Raw genomic sequence first — 13,671 nt, 5'->3', positions numbered from 1 at the left:
CATTATCCTTTGTCCTTTATGCACAGGGATGTAGCGGGGAGGGGAGAGGACAGTGGACCCCAGTGTCCCGCTTAGGGCTCCTCCCCACGGCTGGGAGGCATTGCCTGGCTCCATGCCCGGGCCCAGGCTCCTGGCACAATGTTGCTGATTCCGACGCTGATTGAATTCCCTGCTTGGAGCCTCAGCATCCTGACCCGGAGCAGGAGGGCGGCATGTAGCGCCCACCGGTGGAGCCTGAGTTATCTGTCACAGCTGCCCCTTCCAAGGTCTCGTCCCCCGCCCTCACCTCTGGCGCCTTCTCTCTGGGTCCCTGTCCGAGAAGGGAAACCAACAGTCGTGCAGGGCTCCCCTTGCCCCCACGTCGGCCGAGCAGGTGCCGGGCGGGCACAGGCGGGTTTTGCCCAAGACCCCCTCCCTCCTCCCTGCCGCTGCAGGGGTCTCGGCGCGCCTGGCTGGCCCCTGGTTTTGTGTTTTGGCAAAAGCTGGGCTCTCAACTCCAACCTGCCGCTTCCTCCGTCCTTTTCCGGACCGTTTGCAAATGCTATTATTATTATTATTATTATTATTTTATTATTATTATTATTATTTTTGGCCGCGAAGCTCAATGAAGTGGCCCTTCGTGTCTTTCTCCAGCTCCCTGCGTCCACCAGCTAAAAGGAAAGAAACCCACATAAAAACAGCCCGGGATGGAACTGGCGTTATTTTTTTTTTTAATAAAAAGGGGGAGAGGGGCCACGTGACTGCGAGTCACCGGTGGAGCCGAGAGGCTGCAACCCCGAGCTCTCCGCAGAGCCGCCCCTCCCGCGGGGGCGTGACGTCACGGAAAAGCCCCGCGCGCGCGGCGGCCGCGCTATAAACCGCGGGCGGCGGCGGCGGCGGGCGCGGCTCGGACGGCTGCCCCGCGCAGGACCGCGCTCTGCGCCGCGATCGTGGCGCGCACCGGTGCGTGGATGCCCACTTGGCAAGGCCAGGTAAGGGGGTCCTCTGGGGGGGGGGGGGGCTCCGCCGCCGCCAGGGAGGGACCGGGCAGGGGGTGGGCTTCCCAGACCCGGACACTGTCTAAGTGGAGCGCCGAGCCCGGGCAGCCGCGGGGGGCGCTCCGGACGGGGGGACTTGAAGGTGCAGGGAAGCCGCTCCCGGCAGGCTCTCCAGCTCAGCTCAGCTCAGCGGGAGGTCACCCGCTCCTGCGGACCCGGCGGGCGGGCGGCGGGCAGCCGTCGGGGGCTCTGCAGGCTCCTGTCGGAAGGCGAGGTGCGGGCTGCGAGCGGGCGTCCGGGCTGGCGGCGGGCGTGTCGGGGTGTGGAGTGCGGGGCGATGGGGAAGGGGCGTGTCTGCGCTCTTCGCGTTTTCCCGAGTGGATGTTGCAGAGGAAGGTGAGAGAGCTTCCTCGCGGGTGGCCTGCAGGACGGGCCTCCGCGCCCGGGGCGGGGTCTGGCAGAGGGGACGCCGTCGCCAAGGCGCTGCATGCCCCTTGAGGAGGGGGAGCCCTTGACCTTCTGGTTTGCTCCGGGAAGGGGGGAGTCGGAGTTGCATGAGAGGACCCCGGGAGCGGGCCTCCTGGGATGGGAAGGAAGCGTTTTCGCTGCAACTTTGATGGGGCCTGAAGGGGAGCGGGGCCTTCCCCGCCCGGACGGACCACCAGGCTGGCGGAGGGCAGAGCGGAGGCCTGGACCTCCAGCAGATTCCTGACGGCTGCCCCCCGCCCCCCAATAACGGCGGGTTCAGGCAGCTGGAGGGCACCAGGGCAACTTGACTAAACATGGAAGTTGCAGTAAGTGCTTGTCCGGTCCGCCCGGGGAGTGATGTCATCGCCGCGTGTTTCCCACCCGCACGCCCGCCCGCGGGGCGCTCGGCCGTCCGGAGCCGGGATTAGCCGAGAGCAGCCCCCGGCCCTCGGTCCCCGCGCCGCGCCGTGAACTCCCGGGCTTTCCAGCCACCCCGGGGCGGTGCTGCCTGCTGCTGGCTCTGTGCCCAGCGCCGGGTTGGGGGTGGGGGGGGGGTCCCCACGGCTTCCCTGAGGATGCAGGGAGACCCAGGGCGGTGGGCGATGCTCATGGTACTTTTTTTCTCTTTGCAAATGACAACCTGGCCAAGGAGCTGGTGCCTAATTGTGCCTGTGCCTGTGTGTGTATGTGTGTGTGCCTGTGTGTGTGCCTGTGTGTGTCTGTGCGTGTGCGTGCCTGTGTGTGTGTGCGCCTGTGTGTGTGCCTGTGTGTGTGCCTGTGCGTGTGCGCCTGTGTGTGTGTGTGTGTGTGCCTGTGTATATGTGTGTGTCTGTGCGTGTGTGTGTGTGTGCGCCTGTATGTATGTATGTGCTTGTGCCTGTGTGTGTGAGCCTGTGTGTGTGTGTGTCCAGTTGAGAAAGCCTGTGGGACTTGGGGACTGTTTCATTGACGTCCCTTCTGTTGGGACTACGTGGGTCCCCCCCCCCCCCCCCCGCACCCACACCCACACCCACACCCACACTTAACAGAGTGCCGCGACGGCGGACTGAGTGTGCGAGCCCCCGCGTCCCCGCTCGGCGCTCACTCCCGCTGACTCCCGGCCCCTTTGCCCCCAGGACCCAGCGATGACCCTGAACCACGTGACGCTGCGCCGGGGCCCGGTGGGCGCGCAGCCGCAGCAGCAGCGCTGGAGCGTCCCGGCGGACGGCCGGAGCCTCACGATCCAGAGGGCGCCCTCGGCGCGCAGCCAGCGCGGCCCCCGCCCCGCGGCCCCCGAGGACGCCTGCCGCCGGAGCTGGTCCTCCGACTCCACGGACTCGGTCATCTCCTCCGAGTCCGAGAACGCCTGCTCCCGGGTGGTGCTCCTCGGGGCGCAGGGCGTGGGCAAGTCCACGCTGGCCAACATCTTCGCGGGCGTGCACGACAGCATGGACAGCGACTGCGAGGTGCTGGGAGGTAGGCGGCCCCGCGGCGGCCCCGCAGGAAGCCAGGGCCGGCGGGCGGGTCCTGGATCCCCGGAGCTGAGGGCCGCGGGGACGCATTCTTGGCACCGAAAAGCCCTGGCCCCGGCCCGCGGGACCGGGAGACGAACATGCTTATGGATAAAACCCCGGGCCGGAGGGGATTTCTGAGGCCCCAGCTCTAAAGGGACTGGGCGGGGTGGGCTGGGGGCACTGGTGAACCAGGACAGCTAGAGGGTCAGGCGCCCACCTCTGGCTCTTGCCAACTCTGCCCTGGACTTTTCAGGAGCTCAGAGTAGAGGCGGCTTTTTCCCGTGGCTATTCCTAAAGCCACGCCGGTTTGAGGAGCCGATCCATCACTTTATTTCCACCAACATCAGCGGGTTTGGAGGGTGTAACATAGTTTAAGATTTGTAGGTGCAATAGTGCAATCTCTTAAAAAATTTTTTTTGAATTATAGCAGTAATGATACATATGTTTGTATCGAGTCTTACCGTTGTTTGTTTTTTTTTTCCCCAAGACCATTTTCCCTGCACGATCTCATTTAAGATATTTATTATTGAAGCCAGGCCTATTCCCAAAACTGATTTGAGGTGACCTAGTCCCCAAAGTATGGGTGCCTCAGGCACGTGCAAAGCATAGCGCTGTGTTCTGGGACATAATGGGAAGATCCTCATTGTCCATGGTATTCATACCGTGTCTTTCAGCCATGGTTTCCATCTTAGCATGCCCGACCAGGGTGGCTGCATGTCCCAGTTCGCAGCTGTAGACGTGAGGAGAGAACCTTCCAGGGCTTGCCCAAGAGGCATGGTCTGTCTGTACCTTCAGTTGCGAGTCACAGATGAATCGCGGACTCCACAGAGTAGAAGATGCTCTAGTGATGGCTCAGTTCTGCCCTGCACTTGTTGCCTAGGAATCTTGCTCCATCCTTAGTACTGTCTGCCCACGTCCAGAAATGTTTATTCTCCTTGGCTGTCGCCAGTGTCAGGGAATTCACTGCGTCTTAAGGCAAGTTCCGGTTCTGGGCTATCCGTGATGACTCATTAGACCATCGATTTCTCTTCTCGTGCTGGGCTCTCAGGGACTACAGCTAAACGAGAGTCAAGGGAGCGAGAGGGTCCGTATTGGACCATTGCTTTTCTCTTTCTTTGTGAAGGCTGGTGGATGACTGGGGCTATCTTTATGGCTCATTCATTCATTCAATAAGCATTTACCGAGCCCGCACACTATTCCAGGCACTGTCCTGGGTGCTGGGGGTCATAGCAGTAAACAGCACAGATGTACATCCATGTCGTCACATTCGGAGGAGAGAGACATAAAGCAATCAAGTAAGTTAGTTCCACGGATTGCGCGTTAGATGGAGACAAGCACAACGAAGGAAAATAGAACGGGAGGAAGGGATGTTAGTAGAGAAGAGGTGTTTAAATAGATGGTCAGGGAACGCCTCACCCAGAAGGAGGTAAGGGAACACGTCTTTTGGATGTTTGAGGGAACAGATTCCAGGCAAAAGGAACAGCAAGGAAAATGATAAAAGAAAAAAAATTATAAAAATTACACGTTTTAAATGATGAGTGTGAAAACAGAGAGGGATGGGCTCAATTATGGAGATGAGAGGAATCTTATTTGCAAAAATTCCAGTTAACTCAGCGGCGCCCCTGCCCGGTGGTTTCTCTGGGACGGAGCTGCTCCGGCCCGTTGCCCTGGCTCACCCTTCATCCACATCCAGTCTGGGCTCAAGTGCAGGGAGGGAAGTTTCCGTTATCGAGTTAGAGCTGGAGGCTGCTGCCTGTGTATTCCGAGGGAAATGTATTTTTTTATTTTTTTTTAAATATATTTTATTGATTTTTTACAGAGAGGAAGAGAGAGGGATAGAGAGTTAGAAACATCGATCAGCTGCCTCTTTCTTGCACACCTCCCACTGGGGATGTGCCTGCAACCAAGGTGTATGCCCTTGACCGGAATCGAACCTGGGACCCTTGAGTCCGCAGGCCGACGCTCTATCCACTGAGCCAAACCGGTTTTGGCGGAAATGTATTTTTTTAAGGAAGAAAACAGAACAGGGATAGTCTCAAGATTTTTTTTCTTGCACGTCTCAAAAAAAAAAAAGAGAGAGAGAGAGAGAGAGAGAGAGAGAGAGAGAGAGAAAAGTTTCTGAGCTCCGAGTTCCTGAAATTGCCAGCGGATGCCCAGTCGTCATCCCACTGCAGGGCACGGTGGGTTGTGAGGCTTATGAACGAGGCTGGCAGTTCCACTGGGCAGCTAGTGTTTTCTCATGGCACCGGAGCTTGAACCTGAGTCAGAAGCTCTAAAGTGAGTTTGTGCTCAGACAGGGTTTTCCTCTATAAAAGACCCAGGAATGACGCGCAGGAGTGCCTTTCGCGGCAAGTGGTCTAGGGATACACATTCAGGGGTGTTCTGCTTGTAAGTACCGGAGGAATAGACGTAGAATACTGTCAAAGGTGATAAAAGATAGTAATTGGTCTTATGAATACCTGGTTATTTACATAATTAATTATGTATTTAGTTAATTTATTTTCTAGCAATGCTTTTTTTTTGCATGATCATCTTCTACAAAAGTGTTCCTCTTTGCCTGACAGATATCACTGTTCTTTCTCTTTTAGAAGACACATACGAACGAACACTGATTGTTGATGGGGAAAGTGCAACCATTATACTCCTGGACATGTGGGAAAATAAGGTATGCGGAGCCCAGAGCTCTCTGTGAATTCCTTCAGGGTTTGTCTTCCAGTAGGCTGTTGGGTATGAGGGTGACCTTGTACTTTTTGGTGCTCCAGTAGAGGTAGGTTCATTTTCTTGGTTAAAAGCTTTTACTTCAACGATCACATGATCTCACTCATGTGTGGAAGCTAATGAACAAAATCAACTGATGAACAAAATAGATCCGGAGACATAGAAGCATGGAACAGACGGATGAATCTCAGAGGGAAGGTGGGGAGGGCGGGGATGAGAAGAGAGTAACCAAAGAAGTTTTATACATCTATGGATAACCCATGGACACAGACAATAGTGTGGTGAAGGCCTGGGGGCGGGGGGGGGGGGCGGTGCAGAGTGGAGGGAGTCAATGGGGAAAAAAGGAGGGGACATCAGTAATACTTTCAACAATAAAGATAAATAAAATAAAGAAAATAAAATAAAATGATTTAACTTCCCAAATACAAAAAACAGAAAGCTTTTACTTCTGAAGTATGACACTGTCCTAAGGAGCAGATCATTCACAAATGAGCTCTGAATAATAAGCAAGTTGCAGTGATTTGCCCTTAGTTTTACTAAAAAAATATTTAAAAAATATTTGTTTTAGGGAAAGAGCCAACAAGTGTGAATGGTAATTTTAAACTATATAAAACCACATTATATAAAGTTGACAGTCTCAATACTACCCTTCAACATTTGCTTTTTAAAGATTGGGCTTCTGTGTATATATGCTAGACTTTCTGTTCATTGAAAAGCCTCCTAATTCTCGCAAGACGACTCTTAATGTTATCACCTGGGAAAGGCAAAGGGCGTTTTGGGAAGCCAGAAAAGGCACATTTTTAGTAGTTTAGACAGGGAATGGAAATGTTTGGCAGAGTCATTGTGTAAGTTACCAACTCAATCGGACAGTAAAAACTTTTTGGCAAGTACTTTATGGGCTAGCAGTCTGTACAGCCACAGACATGATGCATTTTGGGGAGTGGGGACAAGTTTCATTTCTATCTCAGACCAGCAAGGGTACGCTAGGACACACTTACTTTGCAAACTGATGCCTCATTTACCAACTTGCGCTCATGGGAGACCTTCTCATTCCATTAGGGGGAGAATGAGTGGCTCCAGGACCACTGCATGCAGGTCGGGGATGCCTACCTGATCGTCTACTCCATCACAGACCGAGCCAGTTTTGAGAAGGCCTCCGAGCTGCGAATCCAGCTCCGCCGGGCCCGGCAGACGGAGGACATTCCTATCATTTTGGTTGGCAACAAAAGTGACCTGGTGCGGTGCCGGGAAGTGTCTATTTCAGGTCAGAGGGCTGGTGCTAATACCATAGATACAACCTCTGGGTTTTCTTTCAGACAGGTATTCTTCCTTTCCTCCTTCGTGAAGTTGGAACTAGGGACTCACTCAAATGCTTTATGGAGTTTTATGTGTCCTCTCAAACTCCTACATCCCCAGCCAGTCATCTCTGCTGGGTGCTGCTCCCTTGTCCATCTGGTCTACCTGCAGGATTCCAGTCTCCCCACACCCAAAGGTTTCCCTGGGGTTCCTTTAGGGAAGATATCATGCTCAGGGGTTTACTGGCAATCCCAAACCTTTTCTGCTGGTCCTTTCTGTTTTCCAGGGAGATCTCAAAGAGTTCAGAGAAGCAGAGGTAGTATCTTCGTGCAAGAAGGATGGGAACTCTGACTTAGGGGAACTGAGTTTCATTGAGGATAAGAATTCTACTCAGGCTGCCTCTAGTTCCTGTAGACCAGTGGTCGGCAAACTCATTAGTCAACAGAGCGGCAAACCACGGCTCGCGAGACGCATGTGGCTCGCGAGCCGCAGTTTGCCGACCACTGCTGTAGACCCTAGAAACACCCTCCTACCCTTTGCTTCCTAAGTTTCAGTTGAGACATCTTTTGGGTTTGGTACAATGGTAAAAAACAAAATACTGCATTTCCAGGCTCTGCTCAGGAGAAAAGGTATCTGTGAAAGGCTTAACGGACACACCTTGTTTGGGAGTGTCAGGAAATGAGTGTCTATGGTAATCTTTTTTTTTTTTCAAACCAAACCTTGGACACACGGTCATTAAACACAATGGAACAGTTGCAGTTGAGGCTGTTCCAGAAAAGCTTGTACAGTTTGCTGAATTTGTGAATTCCTCAAATTATTATTTTTTTTTCAAAATAGCTCATCAAAACTTTACAAAGTTTTCTAAAGGGAGAAAGCCAAGTAGTAGGATTCTTATTTTCAATTCAGGAAAATAAGAATCCTACTGAGTCAGGAGGAAGAGTTAAGAATATGAGCTTGAGCGTGAAGCAGGCCTGGATTCACAGATGCCACTCATAGGCTGTGTGAACTCCCTCAAGTCTTTAAAAGACCGCCCTTCTCCCAGTTTCTTTCTCTCTCTCTCAGAGGGAGAATGTATTTTTCAAGATTGTGAGCATTCAAAAGGGTTTACAAAGCAGTTCCCAGCACGTGGTAAGTGCAGTAAATGAAGGCTATGGTTTTGACTGTTAACAATAAATATCCCTGTTTTGATGAGCTGGGGCCTTCGTGCAGTGAATTTGGTGGGCCAGGTCTATAGCACACCACTCCTGCTTCCAGGAAGAGACTCCTTGCTTCTGATGATGCCCTGGGAGGACGTGTGTGTGTCAGAGGGGCTTCCCATACTCCCTGCGTGTGCGACCGACTCAGAGTTACCGTGAGGGCCACCTGCCATCAGCAACCCTCAGCTTGGCCGTGTGCTGGGTGGGGCCCTCCTGTGCAGCCCCTCTGAGTTCTCCCTTCCTCTCCCCGCAGAAGGGAGAGCGTGTGCGGTGGTGTTCGACTGCAAGTTCATCGAGACCTCCGCGGCGGTCCAGCACAACGTGCAGGAGCTGTTTGAGGGCATCGTGCGGCAGGTCCGCCTCCGGAGGGACAGCAAGGAGAAGAACGAGCGGCGGCTGGCCTACCAGAAGCGGCGGGAGAGCATCCCCAGGAAAGCCCGGCGCTTTTGGGGCAAGATCGTGGCCAAAAACAACAAGAACATGGCCTTCAAGCTCAAGTCCAAATCCTGCCACGACCTCTCTGTGCTCTAGGCACCCCGAGTCACCCAGATGTCCCCCTCAGGGACATGGTTGAAGGCCATTGGGACCGATAATCTATATTAGATTGAATCCTTAAATATTGTTAGATGCGGCCTCCCCTTCTGCAGCTGGGAGGTTATGTGTTAGCCTGATGGGCCACAGAATGCCCGGGAAATGGGAGATCTTTGTGAAGAGTCGCCGTGTATTTACAGGAAAAGCCTGAGCTTGCGACTTGGACACCCAAGACATTAAGGATGTGTTTGGTGTTCACCTGTGTTTCCTCTTTCCCTTGGATAGTAGAGAATCGAAGCCTTAAAAGAATGCCTAGAAAAATAACTTTTCACTATTAAAATTTCCCCCAGGGTTCTGATATTTGAATTGGAGGCCACCGGGTCATAAACAAATAGAAGAGGGTTTATTCCAGGGAGGAAGTTCCTTATATTTGTGGAGCTAGGACGGTGGAATCGAGCTCCTCGTGACTGTTATTGCTCCATCAAAGCTGTGAAAAGAAATGGTGGACCTGCTGGGAACTAAACCTGCAGACGGTGTTTGCTCAGCGCTCACAGTTGGGGATCCAAAAACTTGCAGAATTTGAGGACTGATACGTGTACCACTATGGGGTTCAAAAACTATATCTTCACTTCTGTGTCTTATCATTTCTTATTCAGGGCAATTTATTTTAATCAAATTAACTTAGTCAAACCACCTTTTATGTTTCATTATTTTTACAACCGTGAGGCCATCATAAAAGTATTTTTAAAATCTGAATTATTGATCATCTGGAGTGCAAAGTACCCCATTTTTTAAATGCAATCAAAGGCCTGAATTTTTATGACGCAAAACATAAATACTTCCAGCACTTTGAGTTGACTCTTGTATCCCACAGCTCTGCTCTATTTATTGTTATTTTGCAAAACAATAACCATTTTAACATTTGATAAAGCATATTTATGACATGTTTCTTAATAAGAAAAATGTCCATTTTATTATCATTTTATATCTTTTTTAGAATATGCAAGTATTTACCTATATATCTTATAATAAAAGAAATAAAATCGTTGATAAAAGGCATTCTTAAGTGTTTTTCCTCCCCAGACGATGATTACGATTGCATATTTTGATAGAGCTTGTAGAATGCTTTGAGGTTCTCAGGCTAAGGCAGGATTAGTCAATTCAAACAAAAAGAGCAGGGGTTTTGGTAAACAGTGAGAGGCTCTTACCTAAGGGCTGGGGTAAGGAAGGGGGAGGGGGAGACTTGCTCACAAGGGCTGCTGGGAAGTTATATCAGAAACTTCCATTTGCATGTTACTCTGTGGGCTGCTATGTAGGGCATGTGTTTGCATGAGGGGGCTAGTGTCAGGTTAAAGTCCCCATCAGGTCACTTGGCCAAAAAAAAAAAAGGATGCAGAGGCAGCAATACCATGGAAGAGCTTAGCTAAACTCTCAACAATGATGTTTATTGATTACCCTTGCCTCAACAGTAGCACATGCAGACCTGTTGACTCGAAAAGAGGCCCCAAGAGCTGGAGCAGACCTGAAATACCAGGCCTCTTTCTCCTCTTTGCACAGAGAGAAATGGAGACTCTGACAAGTGTGGTTGGCTCAGGGTGACTTAGTAACCCAGTTGAGTTGGAACCCAGGGCTCCAGACCCCAGTTCCATGTCTTTCCACCAGAGTGCATGCCATGAACCTGAGCCAGCACAGTTGGGCTCAGGGAGGACTCTGCCACCCCCCCTGGGCCTGCCTTCTTCCTTATGCCATCCTCTGGACACCGCCCTCTCAGTACATCTGTCAAAACTTCCTTGCCATGGGCTCAGGCTTCTGCCGGAAAGGAATTGTGTAAAGAGTGTTCGTAACTGCAAATACCTGACCTCCAGAGGACACGGCTTGGAGTGAAAAGCCTCAGATACTAGTCCCAGCTCTACTAATCACCAGTGAGCTTTAAAACCCTCACATATAATGGAACTGGAGAGCATTATGCTAAGTGGAATAAGCCAGGCAATGAAAGAAAAATACCACATGATCTCACTCATTTATGGAAAATAAAGAACATTATAACCTGATGAACAAAAGATAGATACAGAGGCAGTAAAGCATCGAACAGACTGTCAAATTACAGCGGGAAGGCTGGGGAGTGTTGGGGAGGTGGGGAGGGGGGGAGAGAGGGAGGGGCGGGGAGAGATCAACCGAAGGACTTGTATGCATGCATATAAGCACAACCAATGGACACAAGACACTGGGGGGTGGATGAGGGCATGCGACAGCGGGTAGGGGAGGCTGGGGGAAGGTCAATGGGGCGGGGGGAAAGGAGATATATGTACTACTATTTGTAATACCTTAAACAATAAAATAAAATTTTTAAAAATCCTCACATATAAAATAAGAAAAGTGATACCAACACCAAAGGGTTTTTTAAATGACAGGATGAGACAAGTAAAAGTGCTGGGCAATCTCTTAAGAGCATTCAACTCTCTACAGGTTATTAAAGGGCCATGCACATTTAAGAGGGTATTAGGGGCTGTTTGCATATCAATGGCTTGAACATTGTTTGAGGGAGAATTACAGGTGTGTGTCTTTTGGGGTAGGAGGGACTCTCGGTGCCCACCCCCACCTCACCCTTTGGATTCCAGCGTGTAGACACTCACCTACTTGCTGGCATATTGGACTGGCCTTGATCATTGTCCCTTGGAATGTATAAAGCCAGTTAAAAAACATTAGCAGTTGGGAAAATGCCAACACTCTTGGCAGCAAGAGAAGGAACTTTTAATTTTATTTCCTTTATTGTGCCTTTGAGAGGACAGATTGGGCAACGAGAAATGCTATTTTAGGGGTTAAGGATGAGGGCGTTTGACTCATAAAGAGTCAGTTTGATTTTTTCCATCCCCCTGCTTTGATGCAGAATAACACTCAACAGATAAACAGGACACCAGGGTTTCCCGGGGGCCCCGGTTCTAACTGTGAGTGTGGGAAAGAAGAGAGACGCGCACGCAAAGAATCCACCTCTTGTGACCGAGAAGGGAGATGCAGACAGGGCAGCCGTGTGCAAGGGTGGCTGGGAGACAAGATGACCCATGAGGAGGGGGAGGCGGAGTCTAGTTGCCCACGTCTGTATCCCAGCTCCACCTGCTCCCAGCTGGCTAATGTGGGTAAGTAAAAACTTAAAAAAATATATATATATATTTTATTGATTTTTTACAGAGAGGAAGGGAGAAGGATAGAGAGTTAGAAACATCGATGAGAGAGAAGCATCGATCAGCTGCCTCTTGCACAGTCCCCACTGGGGATGTGCCCACAACCAAGGTACATGCCTTTGACCGGAATCGAACCTGGGACCCTTCAGTCCGCAGGCCGATGCTCTATCCACTGAGCCAAACCGGTTAGGGCAAGTGAAAACTTTTTAAAGCTTGTGTTGTTTTTTTTTTTTTTTCATCTGAATAAACAAATTGAGTAAATGAATAAGAAGGGATTTACTTCTGGGGTTTTATGGGAACAAATAGAAACATGCGTACAAAGCTCGGACACTAGCGCACGATGAAATCTCAACAACTTGTAGCTATGTAGTATTATTTTCTTTATTCAAATGAAAACAGAGCCTCCTGAGATTAGTTGCTAGGAGGAAGTCGTGAGGGTCTGCCTAATAAGATGCTGTCTCTCCTTGTTATTCTAAATTGTCATCTTTCCCTAGGGGCGATCTTAGTGCCATGGGGGAGGGTAATTCCGTTTCACGTCCAGGCCAAAGGGTAGGCCAAGCTCCCTGCCAAAGGAGTTCCCCTTGGCAACCGAAAACAGGTTAAAAATTGGAAAAGGCCTTTATTAAGTCCTGAGGTTGCTAAGCAACCTGAAATCTGAATGTAAACAGTAGCGTCTATAATGGCTGGGGTAATTAGCCCTGGTCCCTGGGGGGTGTATGTTGGGTGCAGACCGTCTCCGGCCTTTTGCCTGGATTCCTGGTTTCTAAGGTCCCAAAGTTTGCCTCCAATAAAGGGTTTCCCTGAGTCCCCCTACTCGGGAACTACCTCACGGATGTCTGGACATCAAGACTCGGAGAAGCAGATGCCATTTCTGCTGTGTTTATGGGCGCCCCTCTGAATCCCAGTTTTTACTGATGAGACGCTGGATCTTCCTCCCTTAGGTGCCGGGCCCAGCAGGTTTCTCCTCACATGAGGTGAAGCCCTCCCCCTGCTTGGCCATGGGGTTTTTTCCCTTGAAAGTCCGGACACAATGTCACATGCCAACCTTTCCCAAAGTGTGTTCTCGGGGGACCCTTTTGCTATGTATAGAATACACATAACAAAATTTCCCGTTCTAACTATTTCTGTTAGGCAGAATAGATAGCTGCCAGGGCAGGAAAGGGAGAAATGGGGAAAGAAGGAGGAGTTTAATCACCCACTAAACAAAGAAGGCAGCCGTCTTAAGACCTGCTAAGCAAGATGACCAGATGTACCACAAACATTCCAAGATCAGCCACAGCAATGAAGAAGGGGACTCTGAAAGCTAGTTTGCTACCCAAGCTATCTGGCAGGGGAGCTCTGAAACCTATAGGGGGACGAGGGTATAAAAGCCCCTGAACCCCCACTGGGCGGGGTGCTCAGACTAGCTGAGTTGCCTGCTTGTGCTTTACGCCAAGTGCATCGTTAATAAATTTGCTTGCTTTTTGGTAACATTTCTAAGTGTACACGTCAGTGGCATTAAACACATACACGTTGTTGTGCAGCCATCACTGCTCTCCATCTCCAGCACATTTTCCATCTTCCCCTGCTGCAATTCTGTGCCCACTAAACAATGACACCCCAATCCCCGTCTCCCCAGCCTCTGGCAACCACATTCTACTTTCTGTCTCTATGAATTGACTACTCCAGGTTCATCATGTGGATGGGAAAAAAAAAAAAAGGCCACATGCTGACCTGATAAGCTCAGGGGAGGCCTGCGTGGCAGTCTTGCAAACTTAAAGACCTAAAGTAACCACAAAAGGTGGTCTGAAATGAAAACTTTCACTAAAAGCAG

At 50.7% G+C, this 13,671-nt stretch overlaps 2 protein-coding genes across 2 annotated transcripts in view; both read left to right on the top strand.

The window, feature by feature from the left end:
- Positions 1–869: 869 nt before the first annotated feature.
- Positions 870–9,751, top strand: GEM (GTP binding protein overexpressed in skeletal muscle). Its single transcript, XM_028156113.2, has 5 exons — positions 870–971; positions 2,561–2,900; positions 5,527–5,603; positions 6,716–6,920; positions 8,402–9,751. Exons 1-5 carry the CDS (start codon positions 951–953, stop codon positions 8,677–8,679), a joined length of 921 nt encoding a protein of 306 aa, XP_028011914.2. The 5' UTR covers positions 870–950; the 3' UTR covers positions 8,680–9,751.
- A 1,880-nt stretch (positions 9,752–11,631) lies between these two features.
- CDH17 (cadherin 17) overlaps positions 11,632–13,671 on the top strand; it is a 75,363-nt gene continuing 73,323 nt past the window's right edge. The window contains exon 1 of the mRNA XM_054708357.1: positions 11,632–11,813. The gene's annotated coding sequence lies outside the window, so the exon portion shown is untranslated. The remainder of the gene's footprint in view (positions 11,814–13,671) is intronic.

Source organism: Eptesicus fuscus, chromosome 19 (assembly GCF_027574615.1).
Source record: "Eptesicus fuscus isolate TK198812 chromosome 19, DD_ASM_mEF_20220401, whole genome shotgun sequence".
NCBI lineage: Eukaryota > Metazoa > Chordata > Mammalia > Chiroptera > Vespertilionidae > Eptesicus > Eptesicus fuscus.
The sequence above is the reverse complement of the archived record's forward strand: the minus strand, read 5'-3'. Positions and strand labels throughout refer to the sequence as shown.

What these genes read in the sequence shown, in the direction of transcription:
- GEM (XM_028156113.2), top strand. Translation starts at nt 951, where the DNA reads ATGCCCACTTGGCAAGGCCAG. An exon ending in TGCCCACTTGGCAAGGCCAG is followed by an intron (nt 972 to 2,560) that starts GTAAGGGGGTCC and finishes CTTTGCCCCCAG; the next exon opens with GACCCAGCGATGACCCTGAA. An exon ending in TGGACATGTGGGAAAATAAG is followed by an intron (nt 5,604 to 6,715) that starts GTATGCGGAGCC and finishes TCATTCCATTAG; the next exon opens with GGGGAGAATGAGTGGCTCCA.